Below are 25,864 nucleotides of genomic sequence, written 5' to 3'. Positions count from 1 at the left end.
GATCCTGTTTCAAAGTCACCTGAAAGCCATTTCCTCCCGCGCCCGCCCCTCCCCGCCGCTCCCAGTAAATCACCTGGAGTTTGCATTTGCCTGGAGCAGCTTTTTTGTTTTTAAGGAAAACACTACGAGCCGTTTGCTATACAGACTTGTCTACACCCGGATATCAAATATACCCGGTGGTTCTGACACCAGTGTCCCATTCCTCCTCCCTAGGAGCTCGTGATAATGTCTAAGCAGTGGAGCCCCTCCGGGGTCCCACCCTGGCTTCTCTCCCCCTGCCTTGTGCTGGGACAGCATCTTTTTTCCACGACCTTTGTGGATGAATTATTTTGGGTTTTTAAGTTATGCTCTTGCTCAAAATCCGGCCTGTCCTTACTGAGTGTCCCTGCCCCTCCCCCTTCACGTTCCCGATGTGGACCTTTCCATGCCCCTATGATGACATTACAGACATAAAAACAGGAGACAGGTTTTCTGTCTTCGTTTTACAAAAATGTGCCTTTCTGTTACACAGGTTTCCACACCTTGCTTTTCCCACCCAACAGTCTCTCGGTGGAGCTCCCTTCAGGTTATCGGCTTCTTCATCTCTCGTCAGCTTCTCCGGCGTTTGGATTTATATCTGTAAAGGGGCACGGGGATCGAGTTTCGGTGAGGAATTCAAGACGTGCCTTTCTGGCTCAGAAGAGCCGAGGTGACCTGCTCTGGTAGGATCAGGACCCCCAAATCCGACCCCAACTAAAGACTCACTCGAAAGCCCCCTTTCCTGACCGTGGGGATGTTTTGGCTGTCAGCTGCCCTCTCGGGAGGCGGTGATATCAGGTCTGTGACACCAGGTGTCCCCTCCCACGTGCGTCTTTGTATCTTAGAGCATGTGAGCTGCCCCGGAGCGGCTCGCGTTGGGCAGGACCGACACCGCGGGGCTGCGCGCTCGCCCAAACCTGCGGGCGCGCATCACGAGCCGCGCGCGAGCCCCGCCGCCCCAGCTTCACCTAGGGCTCCGGCCCGCGGCGCCGCGAAGCTTCCCCGGGCCCCCGCGGAGCCAGTCGCTGGATTCCAGCGCGGGCCTGAGTCTCCACCCACTGGAAAAATTCCTGGTCCGCCCCTCCCGCCCTCCTCCCCCTGCGGCAGCTCCGGCCCGGCCCCGACTTCCTGCCGGGCGCTGGGAAGCCGCGCGCGGGCTGGGGTCCCCGGGGGCCACGCTCGCAGCTGGCCGCGTCCCCAGCCGCCGAGGGGCTGGCAGTGGGCGGGCGCGGCCGGCAGCCTCAGCCCTTTCCGAGAGCGACTTTCAAACTCGCGCCCGCGTCGCCGCGGCACCGGGGCAGCCTCGCGCGCGCTGCGTGCCGGACCCGCAGGGCCGGCGACCGCTCGGTGAGTGTCCCTCGGTTCTCCCCTCTCCCTCCGCCAGCGCAGCCGGCGAGGTGGCAGTGACCGGAGTCCTTCTGAGGCCCCCACCCTCCCGGGGCACCCGCCCCAACCCCAGCCCGCTGTGGGGTGAGGGCTCGCGGTGGCCGAGGAGGGCCCAGGGCTGCGTTGGCTCTCCCAGGGCGACCCTCCCCGTAGAGAGCTGGAGCGCGGGACGCTTGTGCAAGGAGACATTTTCTGTCCTTTAGCCCCCACCCCGGAAACAAAAAGAGCGGTAGCGCCGGGTGGCTCCAGGAGACTCAGTTTGAAACTCGGGAAGTCCGCGAGGTGCGCCCACCCGCTCCCACGGCGCGCTCGGTTGCCCAAGGGCTGGTCCTAGCCTCGGACTGTGGGCCCGGTAGGCTGGACTCTTCTGGGGAAGGACCCGAGCCTCTGGTCCCTGGAGCCCAAGAGGCGCCAGCTGCCTGTTCCGGGTTGCTGCCCCACGGCACTCATCTTGGGAATCTCAGCCCATGTCCTGGAGGGATTAGAGTGGGTGCCAGAAATGGGGTGTCGGGGAGCCGAAAGCACAGAGGCATTGGCCGCCACTTTCTACCTCGACCTCTCCCACTCCTGAAATCGCTGTGGTTAATTTGCTCCCCATCTTCAGCCCTTTGGTTTGGAAAGCCGGGATAAGGCACGGAAACTTGAAATTTTCTAGACGTTTTGAGGTAGCTACTTTTACTCTTTGGAGCTGCTTTTGAAAACAAAAGGCAGAACGGAGTGGGAAATGTAATGGTGGGAGGCTGGAGAGGTGTGGACTGGGCGAGGGCTATGTCAGTGGCCGCTGTGCGAGTTTCATCCTTGAGGTCACTCGCTAAGCTGTTGGCAGGTGAAGGGGTCTTTCCCCTGCTCTGGGGCCCCCAGGAGGCGACCCGGACTGCATCACCCTACAGGGAACCCTGGGATTGTCCGAGTCCATCCTGTCCTGCCTCTGCATGCGGCCCAATCACACCCACCTTGCTCAAGAAATAATAAGCTGGGAGAGTAATGACAGCCAGGAGAGGGCTCCCCATTGAGAAAGTCACCTGCTTCCCTCCTTGGCTGGGCTGGGAGTGGAATCCTGAGTGATTTAGGTGGGAGTGACTTCACCCCAACCATCCCCAGCAGAAAACCTAGGGAGTAAGAACCTAAAGGTGTTCCCCTTCTCTTTGTTACTCACCCCTTCCCCAGGCCTGGGACTCCTCAACTCTTCCTATGCGTGCTGTTCATATTCCTGCTGCCTCTGCTGCCTCCACTCCCTTCCAACCCCTGGATCCCTGGGTATCTTGCCCTGGGGATGGGGCGGGGAGTAGGCATGGGGTAAACCAAGTCCTAGAAGCAGAGGGAGTGGTTTGTTTAAGAGCTGTTTGGGGGCTTTTCTACTGCCTTTTATTAGAAGTGGCATCAGGGAGAGTGGGAAGAGCACTGGCCTGGGAGTCCAGCACAGGATTTTGCCTGCATTTTAGTCCTGACTCTACAGCATGGCCTCAAAGATTGATAGAGTCGCTGGGCTGGAAGGCACCTCAGATTAGCCTACTCCATCTACACATGAAGGCGGCAGAGATGTGAGCTGATTGAGCCTGGTCCCTTGTTGGCCAAATAGGGACCAGAACTCAGACTTTCTCACTCTGTCTAATCCATGCTTTTTCCAGGATGACCTGGGCAAATCACGTATCTTTTCTGACTCAGTTTCCACGTGAGATAAGTGGGCCTGCCGTTCCTCATAGAGACTAGTTAAGGAGCAAATGAAGCCACATATCGAGAAAGTGCTCCGTAAACTCCTATACAAAATAAAAGGCTCCATGTGGCTGAGAGGGGCCCTCGAGAGCTTTACGATTTACTGGATATGTCCCATGTGTACCACAAGGACATGGTAGATCCCAGGAGCCAATGGTGGAAGTGGACAGCCCTGGCCTGTAGTATCTCAGCTGGAGAATAAACATTTGCCTACCAAATCCACAGTATCCCAGGGTCACTGTGTTTACACTGGAGGAGGCCAAAGGCCATGGCGTGAGGGATGACCAGGGCTGGAGGGGAAAAGGGACTGTGTTCCAGATGTGTGGTTTGCCCCTTCACCTCCACCCCTCTTAGAATCTTGTGAAGGCTCTGGCTCCAAGCCTGGGGGTTGCTAAAGCCCAGGTGGGGCCCTGACCTTGGAGGGTTAATTGTGAAGCCACTGAGCTGTTCTCTGTTGTGTTGGGGATTGAGGGCACTTTGGGCGTTGGGAGGGTGTTGCCTTTGCAGCTGCACTGAGGGCTGCCTTAAGCTTCTCATTTCTCCCCCTCCCCCATCCCAGGCTGCCCTTCTGGCCCAGGCTGCTGCTCTGTCCCGCCTCTCTGGCCAGCTGCATGTCCACAGGCCTTTGTTCCAGGGCTGCAAGCCCGCCCTCCCCGGCAGAAGCCCTCAGGCTGGAAGCTGGAAATCACTACTGCCAGCAGGAAGCCTCTACAGGAGTCACAGGGGACCTGGCAGGTCCTCATTTCCTGAGGCCCCCAACTTGCCCCTGGCCAGATCTCGGTCGTTTCTCATCTCTCCTTGCTTCCCCTGAATGGATGGATCGTCCTCTTTCTTTTCTTCCTGCATTCTCGCCTCTTAGGTCTTTTTTCAAGTATTCATTCATTCAACAGTTATTTATTTGGCACCTACTGTATATGAATACTGGACGCACGGGACACAGCACATAGAAAATATACAGCAATCGTTGACCTCACAGAGCTGACTTCTAGTAGGGGAAATGGACAATAAGCAAGACAGATAATTGGAATAGAAAGCATGTTAGTGATAAGCAGAATATGGTGGGGAAGGTGGATATGAATTGTTGTGGAAGGGGTGATTTCCCAGGCTTTTAGATGGGGTGGCCTGGGAAATGTCCCAAGGAAGGGAGGATTGAGGTCATGCCTAAAGGAGATATTTCCCTTCTCTGATCTCCCTTTCTTGAAACCCAGTTCAAGTAACACACTGCTGTCTTGAGGAGCAGGGTTTGCAATCGCACGCACCTGGGTTCAGCTCCCAGCCTGACAGCTTGCTAGCCCTGTGGTGCTCAACTCCTTTGAGCCTGTTTCGCGCCTGTAAAATGGAGTTAGTCATCACACCTACCACGTACGGTATTGTGAGAATGAACAATGAGGTAACATATATTAGATGCTTAGCAAGACCCATAGAGGTGTTCCATGAATGATAGTCTTTTATTGTTTCTCCAACCAAATTCTGGGGATAGCTCAAGATACTTAATGCCATTGCTAAGGACTGGAGATGAAAGCTTTCCATTTCAAGTGTTAGGCAGGAGAGGGGAATTAGAGGGAGAAGAAAATAGAAACTCTGGTCGTGCAGACTTTCTGGTTAGTGAGACTTTTCTACTCTACCCCAGATTCCTGGTGGTTGAGGATGCGGGACTCCCAGGGTGAGCTGGGGGCAGCCTTGACCCTCCCCTGCTCTGGAATTCCCCCTGCTTCCCACCAGCTCTGATGAATCACACCTTCGTCCCTGGCCTCTCCCCTCTGCCTCACAGCTGGAAGGCTATCCGCCCCTCCCCCCAATGTCATGTAGAGAAGTTATGCTCCCAGGGGGAGACAAAGGGGTGGGGAAAATGAGGGAGGGGCTGGAGAGAGCTGGGCAGATGGTGGGTGGAGCTGTTCTAGGAGCGCCTGCAGAGGTGGTAAGAGGATTCTGATGGAGGCTCAGAGGCAGCCCTGAAAAAAGTTTCAATGGACCAGAGTTTAGAGTAACAGAATGCACAGACACTAAAAGATCTCAGGGTCTGGCTGGACTCCAATTGCTCAGCTCTGGGCTGCTTCCACACAGCCAGTCTGAGAAGTCTCTTCCCCTCTCAACTGGAACCACGGACCTCAAAGGGAGGGGCCTGATCTAAAAGACTGCTGTCAAAAGCTGCGGTGAGCGGTTTCCTGGGGACCCTGCCCTGGCTCAGGAAGCAGGGATGGGCGGTGGAGGGTGAGGCCCAGGGAAGTGGTCATCAGCCAGACCACTCCCCCTGAAGGCCCCGCTGCACACGCAGGGTGCAGACACAGGGTGAAGGAGCTTTTCAGGCCTACCAGTTGGTGCCTGGAGACCTGGTAAAGCTAGATATAATCTGGCCTTGGAGGAAGTTGCAAACTAGGGCCCTGAACAGCCCCCTGCATTTTTGTGCTGTGGGGTGACCTCAAGTCAGAGGAGGAAAAAAACTGATCCGGGTCAACTAACCTGTGATCCAAAGGAGGTGCATTTAGAGATGCTGGCAGCCCCTCTGGTGTTAGCTTTCTGGGATAAAGGCTGGCCTTGTTAACTGGGTCTCTGCTCTGTTCTCCTTATTTTGATCAGAAGCTCTCTGAAGGCAGGAACTCTGCTTGACTCATCTTTGTTCCCACGTGGCATCCAGAACAGTATTAAGTGTAATCAACAGGGCATGATGAGCTTGTGCTGGGGTCCCATCCTGAGAGTCATTGGGGTGTGGTGATCTCATCTGCTCCAGCTTTTGTTCCATGGAGTTAGGGGGCAGAGGCAGTGGTGGGGGTCAAGCCCAGCCCTGGATGGGCTGTTGCCATCTGGGAATGCAAGCAAAGGGAAAGTGGGGCTTTTTACAGTTCTCTTGCTGGCCTTTGGAGAGGGAGCCTGGTTTAAGCTCAAGCAATGGGTTTTTAAGGACTATTAACCTCTGTTTCATGCCGAGCAGACTCTGGGGCTGAACACGGGACCTGAACAAGGTTCCAGTGGGCACAGTGGTGGCTGTGCATGCAGCCTTCTGGGACGCATGGTTTGAGAGTTCTAGAAGTTGCTCTGATTACTGCTGGAGTCTGGTTGAGAATGGAGGGAGGGAGGGATGCAAGAGGAGTGAGGAGTGAAGTCTGTTTTACTGTGGTAACAGGATCCTGAGAGGAGAGATGGGTTCTGCAGATACTGGAAGCTCTTAAAAACTCATATCCTTTACTCCCTAGGCTGTGAGACTGTGTGTGTGTGTCACTCTCAGAGGTTCTTGAGCAATAGATGGCAAGTGTTTATTGACAGGAAAAGGGAACCAGTGTTCTTGCAGCCTCTCTCTGTCCCATGCATTACTCCAGCCCCAGCGCTTGCTGCACGGTAGGATTCCAATAAATATTTGTTGAATGAGTAAAAGCCTACAGTGTGATGAAACCTAGGAATTAAGGAAATGTTCACACTCTTCACAAATGTTCTATTCCTGTCTGAGAGTGTCCAGAATGTAAGATTCTAAGATGTTAACCTGTGGTCTGCTGCTCTGGCACAGGGGCAGGCAGCGCCATCTTCCTCCAGCCTGGAAAAGCAAAAGGATGCCGGGAGTCATTGGGACCAGTGCTCCCAGGCCTGCTGCAGAGTTGGCCCCATAGCAAGTTGGGCCCAAAGTGGACAGTAGGGTGTGCTTATAGTCTTAAATATAGATCATCCCATAATATGTCCCACACAGTATCCCATAACACCCCTCCTTCCCTATTCAGGACCTGGCCACCCGCAGCCTTGCTTCTCTGTATAGAGCCAAGAAGGCCTCAGATCAGCTAGGACTCAAGTGCCTACATTTTTTTCACACTGGCCTCCTCAGACCCTGTTTAACTTTTGTATATAAGCTGTGTCATTCCTATTTCAAAGCCCCCAACTGAAAGGAAGCAGCAAAGGGAAGAGTGTAGAGAGGCTGGTATTGAGAAGAAAAGTGGCCACAGTGCACCTGAGAGTTGACAGTGAGAGTGGACAGAGATCAAAACACTATGAAAAGCCAGTATTAGCGTAAGAGCCGAGGGTCATTTATTTAGGGGGATGGCTTGGCACACCTTGGCCTTCGGGGAGATCATCATTTTGATAATTGATGCTTTGCTGGTAATTGTGACCCTGAGTCATCAAGGAAAGGTTAAATTATATTCTCTTGACTATTGCAGAAGGCAGGAAGGAAGTGTATAACATGTTTTTAAAAGATTCCCAATCAGAGACTAAAATTCTTAAAAGTGTTGAGACTTAGGTGGTAATACAACTAAGGCTCTCAACAAGGCAAGATGAGTGGTGTTATCCCTGCCACAGAGAAGGAAACTGAGAATGCACAAGGCTGGTGACTTGTCCAGGGTCACTCCGAGAAGACTTGGCAGGGATGAGGTTTGAACTTCCGAACCACTCTGGAGCACATGCTCTTAGCTCTCTTAGCTCCTAGCTCTACCCCGGACTGTTTTGAAACTTGGCGTTCTTGAAAATGTGGCTTTTTGGACAGCTCTCTCTGCAGGGGGTCCAGCTAGTCAAGGTTTTACTGTGTTACAGCCGAGCCAGGATGGGCCCAAACTTAATTCAGCTCCCCCCAGGCGGACTGCCCCTTTTTCCCAAAGGGCACTTGCCTCAGTGGAAACAAGAATGCTTTCAGTACATTTACACGTGAAGCACCTACCTGAGGGCCCACACAGCACTTTCTGAGGCCGCAAAATGGCAGGGAGGAGCTGCAGTTAAAAAAAATCCCAGGCCTCTTTCCATCAGGAGTGTTGTTCCTTTGTTTTGGTTCTGGATGCTGCTGAAAGATGCTGTGCTGTGCAGTCTTGTTGCTGGTTGTTCCAGTCAGTCTCCAGGGTGGTGGGGCCGCCCCTGCGTAGGAACCCCAATCCCCATGTTCCCACCCTCCAGATCTGGCAAATGGTGATTTTATCATTTATTTACTTCTCTCATTTATTATAGAGATAGAATGTTACAGGTGCAACCGAAGCTTCGTTTTTCTCCCTAATCTCTTTCTCTTCCCTCCCTCCCCAGAAGTAATATTCTCCTGAATATGGTGTTTATCATTCCTGTGCATATTTTATACTTTTTACTGTAATCTATAAGTAATGTGTAGTATGTTGTTTTAATTGACATATGTTGAATGTGTTCTTCTTGAACTTGCATTTTTTATCGAACATTGTTATCTAGATTCATTCATGTTGCTATGTTCAAATCTAGTTTATTCATTCAACTGTTATGTGGTATCTATTGTACAATTATATCACGGTTCCCTTATTGATGGACATTTAGGTTGTTTTCATTTTCTCCACTATAAATAATACTGTATTGAACATCCATGTGCCAATCTTCTCATAAGTTATGCTTTTCAAGATACTGCCAAATGATGCCCCCAGATGATCTGTAACCAATTTATATTCTTAGCAGAATTTGAGAGCTCCTATTTCACCCACACTTGGATTGTGTCTTTTAATCCGGTAGATGTGAAATGGTATTTTAAAATTATTTTGTAAATTGGGTTTTAAAATTAGCACTTTGGGGCCGGCCCCGTGGCTTAGCGGTTAAGTGCACGTGCTCCACTACTGGTGGCCCGGGTTCGGATCCCGGGCGCGCACCAATGCACGGCTTGTCCGGCCATGCTGAGGCCGCGTCCCACATACAGCAACTATGGCATACAACTATCTACTGGGGCTTTGGGGAAAAAAAAGGAGGAGGATTGGCAATAGATGTTAGCTCAGAGCCGGTCTTTCTCAGCAAAAAGAGGAGGATTAGCATGGATGTTAGCTCAGGGCTGATCTTCCTCACACACACACACACACACACACACACACACACACACACACACACACAAAATTAGCACTTTGATTACAGGTGGGGATGAGCACTTTCCGTGTTTATTGGGCAATCCTGTTTGTTATTCTGAGAGTCTTTGTCCTTTACATTAAAAAAATTTTTTTTAACCAGGTAATCCATCTACATGAGTCAAACCCCAAAAGGGAATACAGTGCAAGTCTCCCACCTCTGTCTGTAGCTCACCATCTCCCCGCTCTGTGACGTGTTAGAGGTTCTTGTGTACTTTTTCAGTTTTAATTGCCATTGTCTTTTTCTTGTTGAAAGTTAAAAAAATATGTTAAATAATCTTTTGTAGGTTATATTCGTTACATATAGCTCTGGATTGTCTTAACTTTATTAATAATGCCATTTTCCATAGAGAAGTTTTAACTTTAATGTTGTCAGATTTGCCAGTCTTTTGTGCTTTCTGTGTCTTTTTCAAGAAATCCTTTCCTACTCTCATATTATACATATATATTTTAATATATTTTCTTTTACATTGAAGTTTTGCTTCCCACACTTGCATTTTAAATTCACCTGGGATGCATTTTCTTTATATGACACTGGTTCTCAACCCTGGCTACATATGAAAGCCTCATGAAGAGCTTTAAAAAAAAAGTACTGATGTCTGAGCCTCGCCTCAGATCAGACCAATAAAATTGAAACGTCTTGGGGTGGCGTCCAGGGATGGTTATGAAATGGCCCAGGTGACTTTTATGTACAGCCGAGATTGAGAACCACTCAACCTTGTAAGATGGAACTGATTTTACTTTTTCCAGAGGAATAGCCAATTTTTCCAGTACTAGTTATTGAATAGTCTATACTTTCCTGCTCACTTGTTACTTTTGAGATTTGATTGATTGATAACTTTATTGAAATATATTTCACATATCTTAAAATTCACCCATGTAAAGTGGTTTTTAGTGTATTCACAGAGTTGTGCAACACCCCCAAAAGAAACCCTATCTGTATTAGCAGTCATTGCCCATATCCCCCCATCCCCAGGTAACCACTAGTTTTCTATCTCTATGGATTTGGCTATTCTAGATATTTCACATAAATGAGTTCATACAATATATAGTCTGTTATGACTAGCTTCTTTTAGTTAGTATAATATTTTCAAGGGTCATCCGTGTTGTGTCATGTTATTAGCTCTTCATTCTTTTTTTTAATTGCCAAATAATATTCCATTTTATGGATATACTACATTTTGTTTATTCATTCATCAGTTGATGGACATTTGAGCTGTTTCCACTTTTTGACTATTATGAATAATACTGCTGTGAACAGTTGTGTACAACTTTTTGTGTGGACATATGTTTTCAGTTCACTTAGGTAACCTAGGAGTAGAATTGCTGGGTTATGTGGTAACTATATGTTTAACTTTTTGAGGAATTGCTAAATTGTTTTTCAAATAGGCTGCACTCTTTTACATTCTTACCAGCAACGTACAGCGTTCTAATTTCTCCACATCCTCACCAACACTTGTTATTGGACATTATTTTGATTTTAGCTGTCGTAGTGGGTATGAAGTGGTATTAATTATGGCTTTGATTTGCATTACCTTAATGATTAATGATGTTGAGCATCTTTTCATGTGCTTGTTGGCCATTTGTATATCTTCTTTGGAGAAATGTTTATTCAAATCTTTGCCCATTTTTAAATCAGATTATTTGTTTTTTTACAGTTGAGTTGTAAGGGTTCTTTATAGATTCTGGATACAAGTCCATTGTCAGATATATATTTACAAATATTTTCTCCCACTCTGTGATTTGTCTTTTCATTTTCTTGTTAGTGCCTTTTGAAACACAAAAGTTTTTAATTTTTTTTTTTTGGTGAGGAAGATCAGCCCTGAGCTAACATCCATGCCATTCCTCCTCTTTTTGCTGAGGAAGACTGGCCCTGAGCTAACATCCATGCCAATCTTCCTCCACTTTATGTGGGACGCTGCCTCAGCATGGCCTTTAATATATTCTTTTTTGTCATTGGCGTTACGCGTTTATACTATGTGTGATGTGTCTAAATGTGGAATTCTTTTTTTTTTGGTGAGGAAGCTTGGCCCTGAGCTAACTTCTGTGCCTGTCTGCCTCTATTTTTTATGTGGGTCGCTGCCACAGCATGGCTTGATGAGTGGTGTAGGTCCATGCCTGGCATCTGAACCCGCAAACCCTGGGCTGCTGAAGCGGAGTGTGCCGAACCTAACCACTCCACCACCAGGCCGGCACCCTAAATGTGGACTTCTTTTAAATTTAACTTGTTGTGTGCCTTCAATCTGAGGATAAATATCTATCTTCAGTTCTGGAAAGTGCATATGCGTTCTATCCTTGAAAATTGCAGCTCCCCCATTCTTTCCTTTTTCTTCTTTGGGAATCCGTGGACCTCTATGTCTGTTAATGTTCATATTTTCTATCTTATCTCTGCACTGAATTCAGGACAATTTCCTTGCCCCCGCCCCATTTCACTAATTCTCTCCTTAGCAGTGTTAAATTTTCTGCTTAACCTACCTGTTGAGTTTTAAATTTCAATATCATATATTTCGTTTCCATTTAGTGCCTTTTCAAAGTCTTTTTCAGATTTTTCTTTTATTTCTAGCTCTTAGAGTACCAATTCGTTCCATCTCCTGGGTCCCTTGTGATGGTTTGTTTTCTTGTGTGGTTTGTAATTTTTATGCTGAGCTCCTCTTTAGTGTTGCAAAGAGTGGGATGCTTAAAAGCAAGATATTTTGGGAGTCTGCGCTTATCGGTGATGATGAGGTCTAGGGCATATCAAATGTGTGGGCGGGTGGCTGAGGTGGGGTAGAGGAAAAGATTGTTGGAAGGCTCCTCCCCCAGAGCTTGGCACGTCTGGCTGCTTCTTATCATACAGGTTTCAGCTCGAGTCACCTCCTCAGAGCCTTCTCAGGCCTCCCTGCCTAAAGAAGTCCCCATCCCCCAGTCCCACTCTCTTTTCCCTGCTTTATCTGCCTCATAACGCTTAATCACTATTCAGAAATCTGTTAGCTATCTGTCTACCTTTGTGGCCTTCTTCCCCACAGGAATGTAAGCTCTATGAGAGCAAGGATTTGTCTTATTCATTGCTGTGTCCCCAGCACCTGGTATATGGTTTATACCGCCAATAAATAGGAGTTTGAGTAGTCCTCTTTTCGGACAGGAAGTCATCTCAGCCCCGATTCTGCAGTTTTCAGCTGGGCTAGGACTGACTGACCAGGCAGCAGAGAAAAGGTGAACATTGGCTCTCTGTTCCAAAACCTTTTTCTGTGCCTCCACTGGGAGGTCTTTTTCTCCCATCATAAGAGCCCAGGAAATACCATCCATCCTGTGTGCTTCAGCCTTCTTCTGGCATGTGTCTCCACGGCTAGGAGTAGGGATTTGAGTGCCAGAAGACCTTGGGGGAAGAAAGGGCACAAAACCCCAGGAAGCTCTGGTCCTTACCTTTAGAAGGCTGTGATTGAATTAAGAAGACCAAGCCTTCACAGAAAACAGTTTAGGATACTTACCACTTAGTTTAGGATACTTGCACCTCTCTGAGCCACTGTGCAGATTAGTACCCCCCACGGTGAGAACGGGTGGGTGGAGAAGGGTAGCCTGTGCCCTGGTCCCCGCCCCCCCACCCCGAGTCATCTTCTGGGGTCACATAAGCAGTTTCTGGAGGCATCTATGGGCGAGTTATAAATTCCCAAGTGACTCCATTTTGGCCTCTTTCTGAGGCTGCCCTTCAGTGTAGGAACTCGTTCTGAGCAAAGTGTTACTTGTAAAAGGGCAAAAAGTGCCCAAGGGCATTCCCACGAGGTGGGCTGAGGGATGGCACCTTTCCCTTCCATCTTTGGCTGCATCTCTTGGGCCCCGTGGAGCCGGCGTTGGAGAATGGTGAGGAATACGGGGATCGTGGATTCCAGCAAACCCTGGCTTTCCCTCTCACCTCACACTGTACAGCCCTGGGCGAGTGAGTATGTAGCTCTGGATTGTAGGGTTGTTGTGAGGAGATCACACAGAGAATGTGTTTAGCACAATGTCTGGTACTCCCCAATAGAATGCTGGTTTCTATTATTCCAGTCTGGCATCTTGGGAGCCACTTGTACCTCAGTTTCCTGATCTGTAAAAACACAGATAATAATATCTGACCCCCACTTGTCCCCCACCCCGGCTGTTGTAAGGGCCGAAGGGTTAATATCCTCAGGCGTTGAGGGCCTGGGCAGGGGGAGGAGCGCATAAATGGAGTATTGTTGTGCTGGTGAATGATCTGCCTTTGTTCTTGTGTCTTCAGTATTTGACTTCCTGCAGTTAGTGTCCCCTGTGCTTAATTGCTGGAGATATTTGCATGTCCTTGGCAGTGTGGCGCTCACCCTCGGGGCTGTGGTCTGGGTCCTCACCCAGCTGCGACTTGCTGAGTTGGGGTGGGAAGCTGCATTTCCTCTGTTAGGGATCCCCCAGAATTCAGGAATGAAAGCAATGCAGAAAGTATGACCCACACGCGGAACTGGTTCTGAATAGGACGTTTATTGAAGAGGTTTTGCAGGAGGCGGCGGGCGCTTTAATTCCCGAGGCTGTTGGTGGCTGCTCGCTGCTCGCCTCGAGCCTGTTAACTGCTCGGCTGCCGGGACCCGTGCTTGGGGAGCATGCAGCTCCCGGGCCCCACGCCGCCCTCTCTGTGCTCGGATGGGAGCCCTTTTGAGGAAAGCGGTAGGTACCCGGCTGGGGCCAGGCTGGGGGGTACAAGTGGGGCATGCCCAGGACTCTCAACTCCGGGCCTGAAGCCTTGCCCAAGTCCCCCGTGAAACCTGGTCAGCCACAGGCTTTGGGGCAAAAGGTAGGTTTTTCCCTTGGGGGTTCAGAAACTGAGACCCACATAGGTTCAGGTGTGGGAGGGCTGGTCCTTTTTATGCTGTGCTGGCTTCTCCTAGTGGGTTTGTCCAGTGTGGCTGGGTAAGAGCAAGACAATCCTGTGCTTCTTTTGGAGGTGACCGCAAATGGTTCAGTACGGGACTTGGGAGAGTCTTCTGATCTCTGAGCATTCAGGGTTGGGTGGTTAGAGAAGGGGCCGCTCCTGGAGGGACCCAGCACACACTCTGGGAAAAGCAGGGTTAATCTCCCACTTCTTCCTGAAGTTTCCTTTTCCCAGAATCCACCTAGTGTTGTTAATTTGGATAAAATCAAGTAGTGGCAGGTGGAGCAGGTGAAAGGAAGTCCTCTCCACCCTGTCTCATCCCTGATGGACACAGCCGGGCAGGGGCAGTGCCCACTACTTCGGAGCTCTGAGCACAGGAGCAGGGAGGCCAAGGGCAGACTGCCACCCTGATGCGGCTGCCTCGCAACCTTGAGTCAAGGCCTTGCTTTTCCAGGAGTGGGACTCTGCTGCCTGGGGTGTGCCACTCCATGCCATGTACACCCCTCGCCCCAGAATCTGGGGTTTGGTGACAGCTGTCCGTCCCGTGTGCGTGCTCATCTGTGTAACCTCTCAGCTGAGGGAAGAAGCTCCTCTCCTCTCACGTGGGGACTGGTTGGATGAGTTTCTTGGGCCTCCCTGATTGAGACTCCTTAAGAGGGAAGGCAAGTGACCTGGGGGTGGGGGCAGGTGTGTGGGGTGGACAGGGGTCCCTGGGCTCTGTGGGATAGGGATCCGTGAGGGCACGTGCGTGAGGCCCTGCCCTCTCAAGGGCTGGCTGGCTGCCTGCCTTGGAGAATTGACCTTCTTGTGTGAGTCTGTAAGGTCTGTCTTGGAAAAGCCACTTTCCTCACTTTCATGGGTCAGGTGCCAGGCCCAAGGTCAGCGTCCAGGGCAAAGAGGGGGTGTTGGTTGGAGCTCTTCTCTTGCTGTAGTGCCCAAGGAATGGGGAAGGGCGGGGTGGCTGGACCTATCGCAGCAGTTCACAAAGTGGGGGGGGCGGGGAGCTGCTGGAATTTACGTACTTTACTGAGTCTGGATGCTCATGCGTGGAATTAGAAAGTTGTGTTTGGGGGAGCTGCCCTGCTGGCAGCCTTGCCCCCCAATTCCAAATTGCTTGGGGGAAGGAGAGTGGGAATTGGAGGAGGGAAAAGTCCTCAGGTGGTAAGATGTACACTGACCCCTCCCCCAACCCCTTTGGGATCTACTGTTCTGGAATCCCAATGGGAGATTCCCTTCCCGTTAAGCTCTCGTATCTCAGTTTTCTAGAGAAAGTGTTCTCTTCCTGCTTTTAGAAGCATTTAATTTACGTGTACCTTCATATCTCCACCTTTGGGGCCTCATTTCTTCCCCCTTCATATGGTTGGAATAGATCTCATTCTTCTTTCTAGCATATGCTCCCTAGGTCTCTCTTTCTCCTTGAAGCTCTCTATGAACAGTTAGCACCTTCTTGGGCCTCTGGATTCTTATGGAACACTCTTTGGCTATGTGGACACCTGTGGCCATAGCCCTGCACGGTGGTTTGTACCTTTTTAGGGCACATTCTCATACCTTGTCTCATAGAGCCCCATCTCTACCTGTCTCGGTAATTGTTCTTCCAGGCTTGGCTTGGGAGTGCCCTTTCCCACAAAGCCATTGCCGATTCCTTCCATCTGTCCTCTGCCTGCCTTCCCGCTTGGCCTCTTGCTGCCAGACGCCCCAGGTCCAGGCCCTTTCAGGACTCAACTTTCCTATGCTGCTGTCTTTGCATCAAATGCCCTCAGATGTCTTCTTCACCTGGCAAAAACTTACTTGTCATTGAAGACTCAGCTAAAATGTCACCTGCTTTAAAGCTGTCCCGATCCCCCAGGTAGCACTAGCTATTCCCTCTTCTGTTAGCGCAGTTTATGTGTTCCTACTTCTGTAGCAGCACCCAAGGCGTTGCTTTGTGAATAATGTTTATATGGCTGCTTTTCCTTCTAGAATTCAATTCCTCAAAGACAGAGACAATGTCTTAGTCATTTCAGTATCCCCGGGACCTAGCATCATGCTCAGAAGTGTTGAATGAATTCCCAAACTGGAGGCAATCTTGAACTCCCATGCTGCTCATGACACCGCTCCCCGCACACCACTCTCCACCTGCTTTTGTTACTGCTGCACTTGTCTCTCCTGATAGAATATCAGCTCTTGGGAGTGGGCTCTGTGTGTGATGCATCTTTGTATCTCCCACAAGGCTGCCACAACGCCTTTGTGCAAACTATGTGCTTGCAAATACTTGTCCAGTGAATTCTGAAGCTCACAACTTAGGTCGGAAGGGCAAGTAGTGTTATTCCTGAGTGAGAGGGTAGACACTGTGGCCCGAATTTGTCACTGCCTTGTTCCTTATCATCCAGCGAGTTAGGAGCAGAGCTAGGGCTGGTTTTTTTTTTTTTTTTTTATTTTTTTTATTTTTTTTTAAAGATTTTATTTTTATTTTTTTGCCCCCAAAGCCCCAGTAGATAGTTGTATGTCACAGCTGCACATCCTTCTAGTTGCTGTATGTGGGACTCGGCCTCAGGCTGGACAGAGAAGTGGTGCCTCGATGCGCACCCGGGATCCGAACCCGGGCCGCCAGCATCGCAGCGCGTGCACTTAACCACCAAGCCACAGGGCCGGTAGGGCTGGTTTTGAGCAGTGCTTCTGGAGTCCCTGGGCTCATTCGTACACATTCTGCTGCTTCCCTCTCTTTGATAGTCCTAGTGGACCTAGGAAATGGGCGACCCCCACGGCTTTTCCTTGCATCTTTATGTTATGTCCTGGCTCTCCCACATGTCCATCCTGAAGCTGGATTTTGTTTTTTTCTTTAAAACCCAAGGACCAGTGTCAAGGATGGTTTTTATTAATCACTTGTTTGTGCTTTTGCTGCCTCACATTGCCTTAAATTCTGCTCCTGCTCAAGCCTATTGTCCTCCATGGCTCTGTTCTTCTCCAGCTCCTAGCAGTACATGCTGTCTCCCTCTGTGGAACCCTGAGGAATGCACCCTGCCTGCTATAGCAAAGGGCTCTGACTCATTTATACTTCATCTTCCAGTTTGACCTTCTGTTGGGCATGGATATCAGACTGTTTTTCCTTTCCAGCTGAATTGCTTTATATTTCCCTTATAAGATCAAGCTCCAAATCAATGTTGGGATCATGGGGGTGGGTTAGATCATGTTGGGTCACCAAGTTTAACACATCTTTATTTTGAGAGATGGGTCAAAATTTTAGGCACAAATCAGAAAGATCTCTTGTCCTGGTGCTTGTGGAACAAATAATAATTTACCCATCTTCATCATTGCTACTATTTATGGTGGGCTTACTGTGTGTCACATGTTGTACAAATTCTCTATTTGTGCCATCTCAATCTTGGAGACCAGTGAGGTTGGTACTGTTGTGCTTATTTTGCAGATGAGGAACTTGAAGCTTGGTGAGATCAAGTGACTTGCCCAAGGCAACACACAGCTGGTAAAGTGGGAGAGTGGGGGTTCAAACCAAGTCTACCTGAGGCCAAAGACTGTGAATCCATTTAGCGCATTTAACCTCTGCTCCATGGACTCCCGTGCACACACGTGCTTGCACATTCTCTCCTTCTCTGCTGAGAACTCAGAGGGACCTAATGGGGCCCCTCTTTCCCAGCTGGTTCCTGCTGAGATTCTCCAGTGCCTTTGAACCTGATGCAGTAGTAAATGCTGCAACTCTGGAAAATGTGTTTCCTCCCCACCTAATCCCAGCCTAACTTAAAACAGGCAGTCCCTACAGTGAGGATGGGGGCAGCAAGATGGTTAATTTGCAGGGCTGGGTCCCTGAATTTTGCTGATAAGGAGCAGTGATCCTTTGAGCCTCTTTGACCTAGAGATGAGATAGGTGGGGCCTCTGGGAACATTGGATCTGTCTGTGATTTCTAGCACTGTCTTTAGCTGCTCCATCTTCTAGGGATGTTGTGTCATTTCCCTGCTTAGTGACAAGTTGTGCTGGGAGCCAAGTTGACCTCCCCTGGCTGTGAGCAATCGCAATTTCTAATCAACAGTAATTGCTCTCATTTGCCTGTGTGTTTTTGTGGAACCTCCTGGTGGACTGCTTTTCCTGGGATATTTGTAGGGGGACCGTATTGCTGTCCCTTCTCCAAACTCCGAAGGGGTCCCTTGGCCACTTTCCCCTTCCTCCTAGTTTTTGTGTCTGGTCACTATGTAGCATGGTAGGGCGGCTCTGCCCCTGCTCTAGTCCCTTGTTTGGGGCCAAGTAGGATGGGACTGACTGCTGGGGTGCGTGAGCAGTCACTGCTCCTGGGTGCCTCTTGGCTAATTGGAAAGTTGCTGGCAGTGACTAATGTGGAAACTCATTAGTCTAGGAGGAACCAGCTCAGGTCTTTTTTTTTTTTTTTTTTAGATTTTATTTATTCATTTTTTTCCCCCCAAAGCCCCAGCAGATAGTTGTATGTCATAGGTTCACATCCTTCTAGTTGCTGTACGTGGGACTCGGCCCCGCGCTGGACGGAGAAGTGGTGCCTTGGGGCGCGCCCGGGATCCGAACCCGGGCCGCCAGCATCAGAGCGCGCGCACTTAACCGCCAAGCCACAGAGCCAGCCCCAGCTCAGGTCTTGATTTCAGCCACTGTTTATCTTTTGCCTGACTGTGGGAGTGTTGAGAGGTGCTCCAGGCACGATCCCACAGTCCTTCCAGCAGGCATTTATTGTGCACCTAGTGTGTGCATTACCCTCTGGGGGTGAAGGAAGGGTATGGGAAAGAGGGCCCAGCCCTCTGGATTTTACTGTCTAGTGCAGAAGACAAGCTCATGCATATGAATCCTGGAGGACCAGTGCTTTAAGTGATGCTCAGGATCATTAGAGTTCAAAGAACTGTGTGTGTATTAGTGTCCAATGGCTGCTGTAACAAACTCCACAAACTTAGTGGCTTAAAACAACACACATTGATTATCTTACAGTTCTGGAGGTCAGAAGTCAGTCTGGGTCCACAGGGCTGTGTTTTTTCTGGAGGTTCCAGGGGAGAATTTGTTTCCTTGTCCTTTTCTAGCTTCTTGCGGCTGCCTAGATCCTTTGACTTGTGGTCTCTTTCCTACATCTGCAAAGCCAGCAGCCTAGCGCCTTCCAGTCTCTTTCTCTCTGCCCCTCTGCTTTTGTGGTCACGTCAACTTCTGACTCCTGCTGCATCCCTCTTATAAGGACCCTTGTGATTACACTGGACCTACCTAGATAATCTAGGATCATCTCAACTTGATCACATCTGCAAAGTCTCTTTTGCCATATAAGGTAACATTCATAGGCTCCTTATATCCAGGGATTAGGATGTGGCTATTCTTGGGGGGGTAGGAGGGACATTATTCAGTCTACAATAGCGTATGTGTTGGACGGGTTGGAAATGGTTGAGGAGGCCTTTTTGAAGGAGGTCAAAATTTGTCAAATTTGGGAGAGAGGGTCTGGGACACGTTCCAGGTCTGAGAAACAACATGAGCAAATGTTGGGGTTGTGGGATGGTGGGAACAGTGGTGTGGCTGAGCGATCCTCCCACTGAAACAAGATCCAGGGGCTTTCCTTCCCTTCCAAGGCCAGGCTGAGGGAGTTTTCTGGATTTCAGTCTGTGGGCCCAGACTTCCTCTCAGAATTCAGGTGGCAGGTCTCCATGGGCAGCCACAATCCTTTTCCTTCCCAGCAGCTCAAGTCCTGCTTCGAAGACCCAGCCACACTTGGTGGCCCTCTGTTCTTCTTGGGTGGTGGAAAAATGAATTCACGAGGGAAAATGAATTTGAGCCAGCTGGCCTGGGTTTGGGTGGCCCAGAAACCCTGGTCATACTGTTCACACAGCCTCTGTGACAGTCACGTTGCTCACACTGAACACAGTCACTCCCCGGGGAGCCTTCTCGTGTCCTTTCTTAGGGTGCTTAGGGCCCCTGAGTCTCCGGGGAGAGATGGGAGGGATCAGAGCGAGGAAACCACTTGGGAAAGGGGCGCCGAGCCAGACCCTCTCAGGGACGCTCCCGTCCTCAAGAAAGCCTCTAGGGCTGTGGTGAGAGGCGTCCTCTGCTGGCCGCGGGAGCGCTTACCGAGAGAAGGGCCTGCGGGGAGCAGTGGGAACAGCAGGCTTCTGTTGGGGACAGGGTTGGAGAGCAGTGTGGCGTGGGGCAGTGCTGAGCTGCGGTTGGGAGCACAGCTCGTTACTCAGGACCTCAGCTGAGGTCTCTGGAAGGTCACGTTGCTCCTGCCCTGGAAAAGGCAGAGGAGTGGTGGCTTTTCTCTATTGCTTCCTTCTGGTACCCTCTCTGAGGAGATCCTGACAGTTGAGTTGGGGATTGTTCTGGGGAAGGTCAAAGGCCATTTGGCTGCCCTGGTTTGGGGAGCCTTTGGAATGTCTAGGAGGTGTTTGTCGCTGGAAGGTGAAAGCCGGCCACACAGCCCACCGTCCCTGAGGAAGGGCTTGGCCATGGGCAGGGCCTGGATGGGTTCCTCCCCTTCCCCGCTAGGGCTGGTGGACTTTGGAGCAGTGCCTGGGGGGAACCCCCTTGTCCTTCTCCTGCCCGCCTCCAGAGCAAGTGTGGTGTGTCGGGCTTCCGCTTGTTGGGCGTGGGGTGAAGGGCGGTAGGTGAAAGGATGACATCAGCCTCCTCCACACCTGGACCCAGCCTCCCCGAACCGAAATGTCTTCTGGGGAGTCTCCAGAGTGCTGGCTCATGCAGAGGGTTCACCAAGTGGCCCCTCGCCCTCTCCTGCCTTCTCCTCAGCCCACTGGCTGGGGAGGGAGGGCCAGAAGGGAGTGTTGCTGAGTCCTGGGGATCCCCCTGGACCAGAGAAACAGAGGTTCTCCAGAAGGTGCCAGGTGAGTGCCCCTGTGGGACCATCCTTTCTGAAGTTGGGGGCAGGAGGGTGAAGCAGGGTCCTACTGCCTCAGTGGCAAGAGGCTTGAGGACAGAACACAGGCTATCCGGGTTTGGGACGGTGTCATTTTTTTTCTGTTGGAGGCGGGTCAGATTGAGAGCATGGTGCTGAGGCCTAGTGGGCAGGAGAAGGAAGTGGGACTTGGCCCCAGTTGGCTGAGCTGGGAATCCAGGGGGCTTGCTGCAGCCTGCCTGCCTCCTGCCTGGGGATATTCAGAGAAGGTCCTCAGGATGTGGGGCCAAGTAACCTGGAGAGGTGTGGGTGGAAGAAAGGTGTGGATTATATTTAAATTTAAAGAAAGTTTTTAAAAAAGAAACTGATCTCCCTTATTCTCCTACTCCCTGGACCCTTAAAGGTATATGTCTGAGCAGCTTTTGGGCCCTTCAAAAAGAAAGGTCTTGGGGCCGGCCTGGTGGGGTAGCGGCTAAATGTACACGCTCCACTTCGGTGGCCCGGGGTTCACAGGTTCGGATCCCGGGCGTGTACTGACGCACCGCTTGTCAAGCCATGTTGTGGCGGCATCCCATATAAAGTAGAGGAAGGTGGGCACGGATGTTAGCTCAGGGCCAGTCTTCCTCAGCAAAAAGAGGATGATTGGCATCGGATATTAGCTCAGGGCTAATCTTCCTCATACACACACACAAAAAGCTCTTTGGGGACCTTGTCAAAGAAGGCTTCACAGGTGTGGGACTTGAGATGTAGAGTTTTCTAGAAGACCGATTGACTGACTGATGATTGATTGGGTTGATTCAAGTTGAAAGATGGAAGAGGCCATGGCTGGGGGATACTTAGGGGAGCTGGAGACTAAGTGTGGTAGGATGGGGTGTGTGCGTGTCTGGCTTGAGGATGTTGGCGCTGCTGCCTGTCACCTCCTTCTCTGGGCTCACACATCCCCAGCAGGCAGTGTCTTCCAAGATGAGTTTGAAGACCTGAGTTCTACTCTTGGCTTTGAGGTGAGGCTCACGGGAAAGGAAGGAAAGGTTGCCTCTGCCCAGGGGCGTGTGGGCAGGTACTTCAGCCATCCCTGTGGGAGTCTGAACTAGACACACAGCAATGGTTGGGATCAGGCTTTTAGGACCAGAATGCACTGAAATTGAGTGTGGTGTCTCCTTTCCGTCACTGTCACATGGTGTCTACTAACAGTCCCCACGTGCACTCTGCCTTGTTTGCTCTTTGTCCTTGCTTTTCTGGGTCTCTACATTCTTTTCCAGAGAGTCCTCCTGCCTGGGAGAGAGAACCTTGTGATCCTGGTCTCCTCATCACCGCAGGGCTTCTCTCATCATCTGAGGAATGACAGTCCAATCCCAGTGTTCTTGTGCTTTTTCCTTCTCCATGACCTGTGATCCTTTGACCTGGAATCTATTTTACCATTTTGTTCCAACAGGAGGGTGAATGGCCAGAGGTCACATAGCAGCAGGTCTGGAAATAGCTGCAAGGAATCTTAACTCTCAGTCCTTTACCTCCTTTGGCCTTTGTGGAGTAAATGAAGTGTCGTGTTAAAAGCCCTAATTTTTCAGGTCTTAATATGTCCCCCATGGCTTATGCTGAGGCAAAGCCATGGCATCCAGGGCTGTGACTAATCCTTTGCTTGTGGCCCTGGCTGGTGTGAAATCCATTAGGGAGGCAAGGGCAAGGGCAGGGGAGCGTGAACGCTGGAGCCTGAGTGCCTGAGTTCAGATTCAGGCTCTACGGCGTGCTACTTCTGTGGCCTCAGTTTCTGCATCTGCGAAATGGGGATAATCATGCTACCCACCTCATAGAGTTGTTCCGAGATAGAAGTGGCTTGTGATGTCTATAGCCCTGAGGACATTTTAGCTGTTGACTATTGTGCTTTGTTTTAGCCCCAGGAGGATTTGGGCACGGCCACTACTTTGAAAATGTGAGCTTGGTTTGCAGGCGGATGGCTGTGTTCAACCAGAGAATATTTCTCCAAGTAGAAAAGATGCTTTAGTTTCTGGGGTCGAAGTGTGCTTGTGTTGCCACCCTATGGCAATGGGGTCCCCAAAGAGTGACCCTCCAAAGGTACCCTTTAGAGATAAATCTCCCTGAGAGTTGGGGGGGGTGGTGCTGTGACTAATCCTTTACTTTAAGGCTGTGACCTGGCCCCTGTGAAATCCATTTGGGACTTGGACCTTTTCCATATAGCATCCCCATAGGGGCTGACTGACCCCAGGTCTGATCTGGGAAAGGTCTTAGGCCATAAGTCCCTGGCCCATTGTTCCAGCTGGGACTGACAGGCAGGGAGTGGGGAGGGGTGGGGAGGGATGGAGTGTGCCTGACTGTGTGATGTGCTTTGAAGGACACCAGAGTTCCATAGGGCTGGGGGTTAAGGGCTGGGGTGGAGTTTGAGTCTTTGTCTCTCTTTGTGCTGTAATGACATGGTGTTATGCTGGTGGCTGTTCTGTAGAAAGGCATAGCTTATTAATTTTAAAGGCTCTTTTGAGGACAGAGGAGAAAGGAGCAGTGCTGCATTTCCCAGGGGCTCTCCCCTGAGATGCTCAGAGTTTCAAGATGATCCTGTTAATTAATTCTCCATGTGTTGTGCCTGGGAGGGAAGGAAGGAGGGAGCACACAGGACCAGCCCCAGCGCTGCCACTGTGTCCTCACCAGCAAACTGAGAGGCTCATGCAGAGCACCGTGGAGGTGACCCCCCAATTGGGACACACAGTGACAGGCCTGTGCTTGAGAGAGTCCTCACTGGGTTAGGTCGGATGGTAAATAGGTCTCTGCTCCTGACTTTGAGCTCAGTAGAAGCACCAGTTGGTCAGCTTCATTATCCACTTGCCAGATCACCCTTGACTCACAGTCTAGGGCAGGGGGTCTCAAACTCATCACGGTCTCACACAGTGAGTGCTACAGTAGGGGGAACCCTGGGGTGCTATGAGTACAAAGAAGCGGCCCCCTAGGTACAGTTTCTGGGGAGGTTTCTAGAACAGGGGTGTCTTCTAATCTGAGACCTGAGGGTTGGGTATAGGTTGACACAGGTTGGGGTGTGGTATGGCATGGGGTGGATGGTGAGGAAATAACGTTCAGGCAGAGAAAACGTTTGCAAATGCCAGAGCCCAGGGGTGCTCTGGGTAGGGGCACTAGTGCCAGGTTGGGGCAGAGGCACAGAAAACCAGGGGGCAAATTCAAGGCTACCAGAGTGATGGCACCTTCCAGATCCTTCTCATAGCTCTAGCCTGTGGTCTAGTAGTTTCTGAGCCCTGGAACTAGGGGTGGAAGGCTTTGGATCAGTGGAGGTGAGATGGATGCTCTGGAACTTTTTCCTGTGGGAACAGCAATCAGATGTACATTCTGGAAAGTGGTGTTAGTGAGCTCTGGTCCTCTGGGTGGGAGTGGAGTGTTCCTGTCTTTCCCAAAGGCCATGGTCCCTCCCTGACTTGTTGCTCCAGGCAGGCCTACCTGTGAGCTGCACCATCTGCTCAGGGAATAAAGTCCACCTGAGGCTGTGTTTGCCTCACCTGGGAGCAGTTTCCTGCCGGCTGTGCTGAGGGGAGCTTAGGGACACTCACCCATGGCTCAGCTCTGGGGAATTTCCTGTGCCCTGGGAGCCGAGTGAGTCAGGGACCTGTGCCAGGTGCTGGGGGTGGGGCAGGGGTAATGCGGCTCAGCCTTTGTACCATCTCCTCTGCCTTCCCTGTCAGTAGCTGGGTTTCAGGTTCACGGTGAAGCTACTGGTGCCCCAGAGGTTTTGCAGTCCCTGGGAGAATGCTGGCCTCTGGCAGGTGTGTTGTTTTAGATTAGAAGAGGCAGATCTCTGCCTGTCCTTGTCTGGGGACCCCAGCACAGGCCCTGCAGGTGGGTGCTTGGGAAGTACTTTTTGACAACTGCCATTCTCGTCACCATTTTGATGGTTCATGGAGCCCTTGCCCTGTGCCAGGCACCACGCTCAGAGCCACACATGCAGCAGGTCGCTGCCTCCTCCAGGGTACAGCCCTGTGGTGGATGGTGAGGAGCTGAGGGCCTGAGAGGCGGAGTTCTTGGCCGGAGCAGCGGGTCTGTGCTTGGCATTCTGTCAGAAGGCACCCCTGACCACCGGGCTGGCAGAGATGTCCTCTCTGCTTTTCTGGGGCCTCGAGTTTCAGAGCCCTTCATGGTTTCCGGATGTGGTCCACTTCCCTCCACCCTGGGAAAGATGGAGGCAGAGCCTGGGAGTCAGAAAGGAATGTTACCTGGGCATCCTTGTCGTTGCTTATAGAGTCTGAGGGAAGGGACCCCAGAGCTGTTGTTTTATTTAATTGTGGTAAAATACACATAACATAAAATTTACATTTTAACCATTTTTAAGTGTACGGTTCAGTGGCATTAACTCCATTCACATTGGTGTGTCTCCATCCACAGAACTTTTACTATCTTGGAAAACCGAAACTCTGTACCATTAAATAACTCCCCATTCCCTCCTCCCCCAGCCCCTGACAACCACCATTTTACTTTATGTTTCTGTGAGGACTCAGAGGTTTGCCCCTTTGTCTGTCCTGCCCAGAATCTCGCCGGGGTGCCCGAGCCAGGCAGCGATGCCAGCATGCCCGTCTCTGCCTCCCTCCGCCAGGATGGCAGCCAGGAGCGGCCGGTGAGCCTGACCTCCACCACCTCCTCGTCGGGCTCCTCCCGTGACAGCCGCAGCGCCATGGAGGAACCCAGCAGCCCCGGGGCTGCAGCCGAGAACGGGGCGAGCTCCCCGCGCGGCCGGCACCCCCCCAACAGCAACAACAACTCCAGCGGCTGGCTGAACCGGAGGGGGCCCCTGTCTCCGTTCAGCAGCCGGGCAGCGGCCGCGCCTGTGCACAAGCTCAGCTACCTGGGCCGAGTGGTGCGGGAGATCGTGGAAACCGAGCGCATGTATGTGCAGGACCTGCGCAGCATTGTCGAGGTGAGGCCCGCCACCCTCTCCGCCACTGCGGGGCTGCAGGGCTGAGGTTGGGAGGGGCCTGCCCATCTCCTCTGGACTGGCCTCTGGCCTCGGGTGGCCCAGCTCTGTCGCGTAAATCTACTTCCACCCTGGAGGAAAGTTCTCTTTGACACGTTTGTCTCCAAAGAACGTGGAGTAGTGGGGAGGCCTCAGGTCTCCTGCCCTAGGGAACCGCTGACTGCTCACGCGGCCGGCCTGAGGACTTGGGTTTGATCAGTAGCTTGAGCCAGAACTTCCTGCAGATCCCCAGGGAGTAGGTACCCTGGATAGGGAAGGGACGGGACTG

The 25,864-nt window shown here is 51.1% G+C and overlaps 1 protein-coding gene and 1 long non-coding RNA gene across 11 annotated transcripts in view; one reads left to right on the top strand and one right to left on the bottom strand.

Moving 5' to 3' along the window:
* Window positions 1–463: 463 nt before the first annotated feature.
* Window positions 464–2,671, bottom strand: LOC147913930 (uncharacterized). Of its 2 annotated transcripts, none has more exons than XR_015556167.1 (2): window positions 2,561–2,671; window positions 464–616 (listed from the first exon to the last, which is right to left on the bottom strand). It is a non-coding gene; the product is annotated as an uncharacterized LOC147913930 (long non-coding RNA). The 2 variants fall into 2 exon arrangements; XR_015556166.1 differs by lacking the exon at window positions 2,561–2,671 and adding an exon at window positions 745–1,022.
* Window positions 1,164–25,864, top strand: part of PLEKHG3 (pleckstrin homology and RhoGEF domain containing G3) — a 39,215-nt gene continuing 14,514 nt past the window's right edge. For 7 of the 9 annotated variants that reach the window (XM_014784298.2, XM_087448373.1, XM_087448370.1 and 4 more), the window contains exon 1: window positions 25,153–25,539. In XM_014784298.2, coding sequence (XP_014639784.2) covers window positions 25,192–25,539 — 348 coding nt within the window. In that variant the 5' untranslated portion in view covers window positions 25,153–25,191. Of the gene's footprint in view, window positions 1,366–13,077; window positions 13,581–25,152; window positions 25,540–25,864 lie in introns of those variants that run through there. The other 2 variants (XM_087448375.1, XM_087448371.1) reach the window with 2 other exon arrangements.

This window comes from Ceratotherium simum, chromosome 24, assembly GCF_057802395.1.
Source record: "Ceratotherium simum simum isolate JZ-2026a chromosome 24, ASM5780239v1, whole genome shotgun sequence".
Classification (NCBI taxonomy): domain Eukaryota; kingdom Metazoa; phylum Chordata; class Mammalia; order Perissodactyla; family Rhinocerotidae; genus Ceratotherium; species Ceratotherium simum.
The sequence above is the reverse complement of the archived record's forward strand: the minus strand, read 5'-3'. Positions and strand labels throughout refer to the sequence as shown.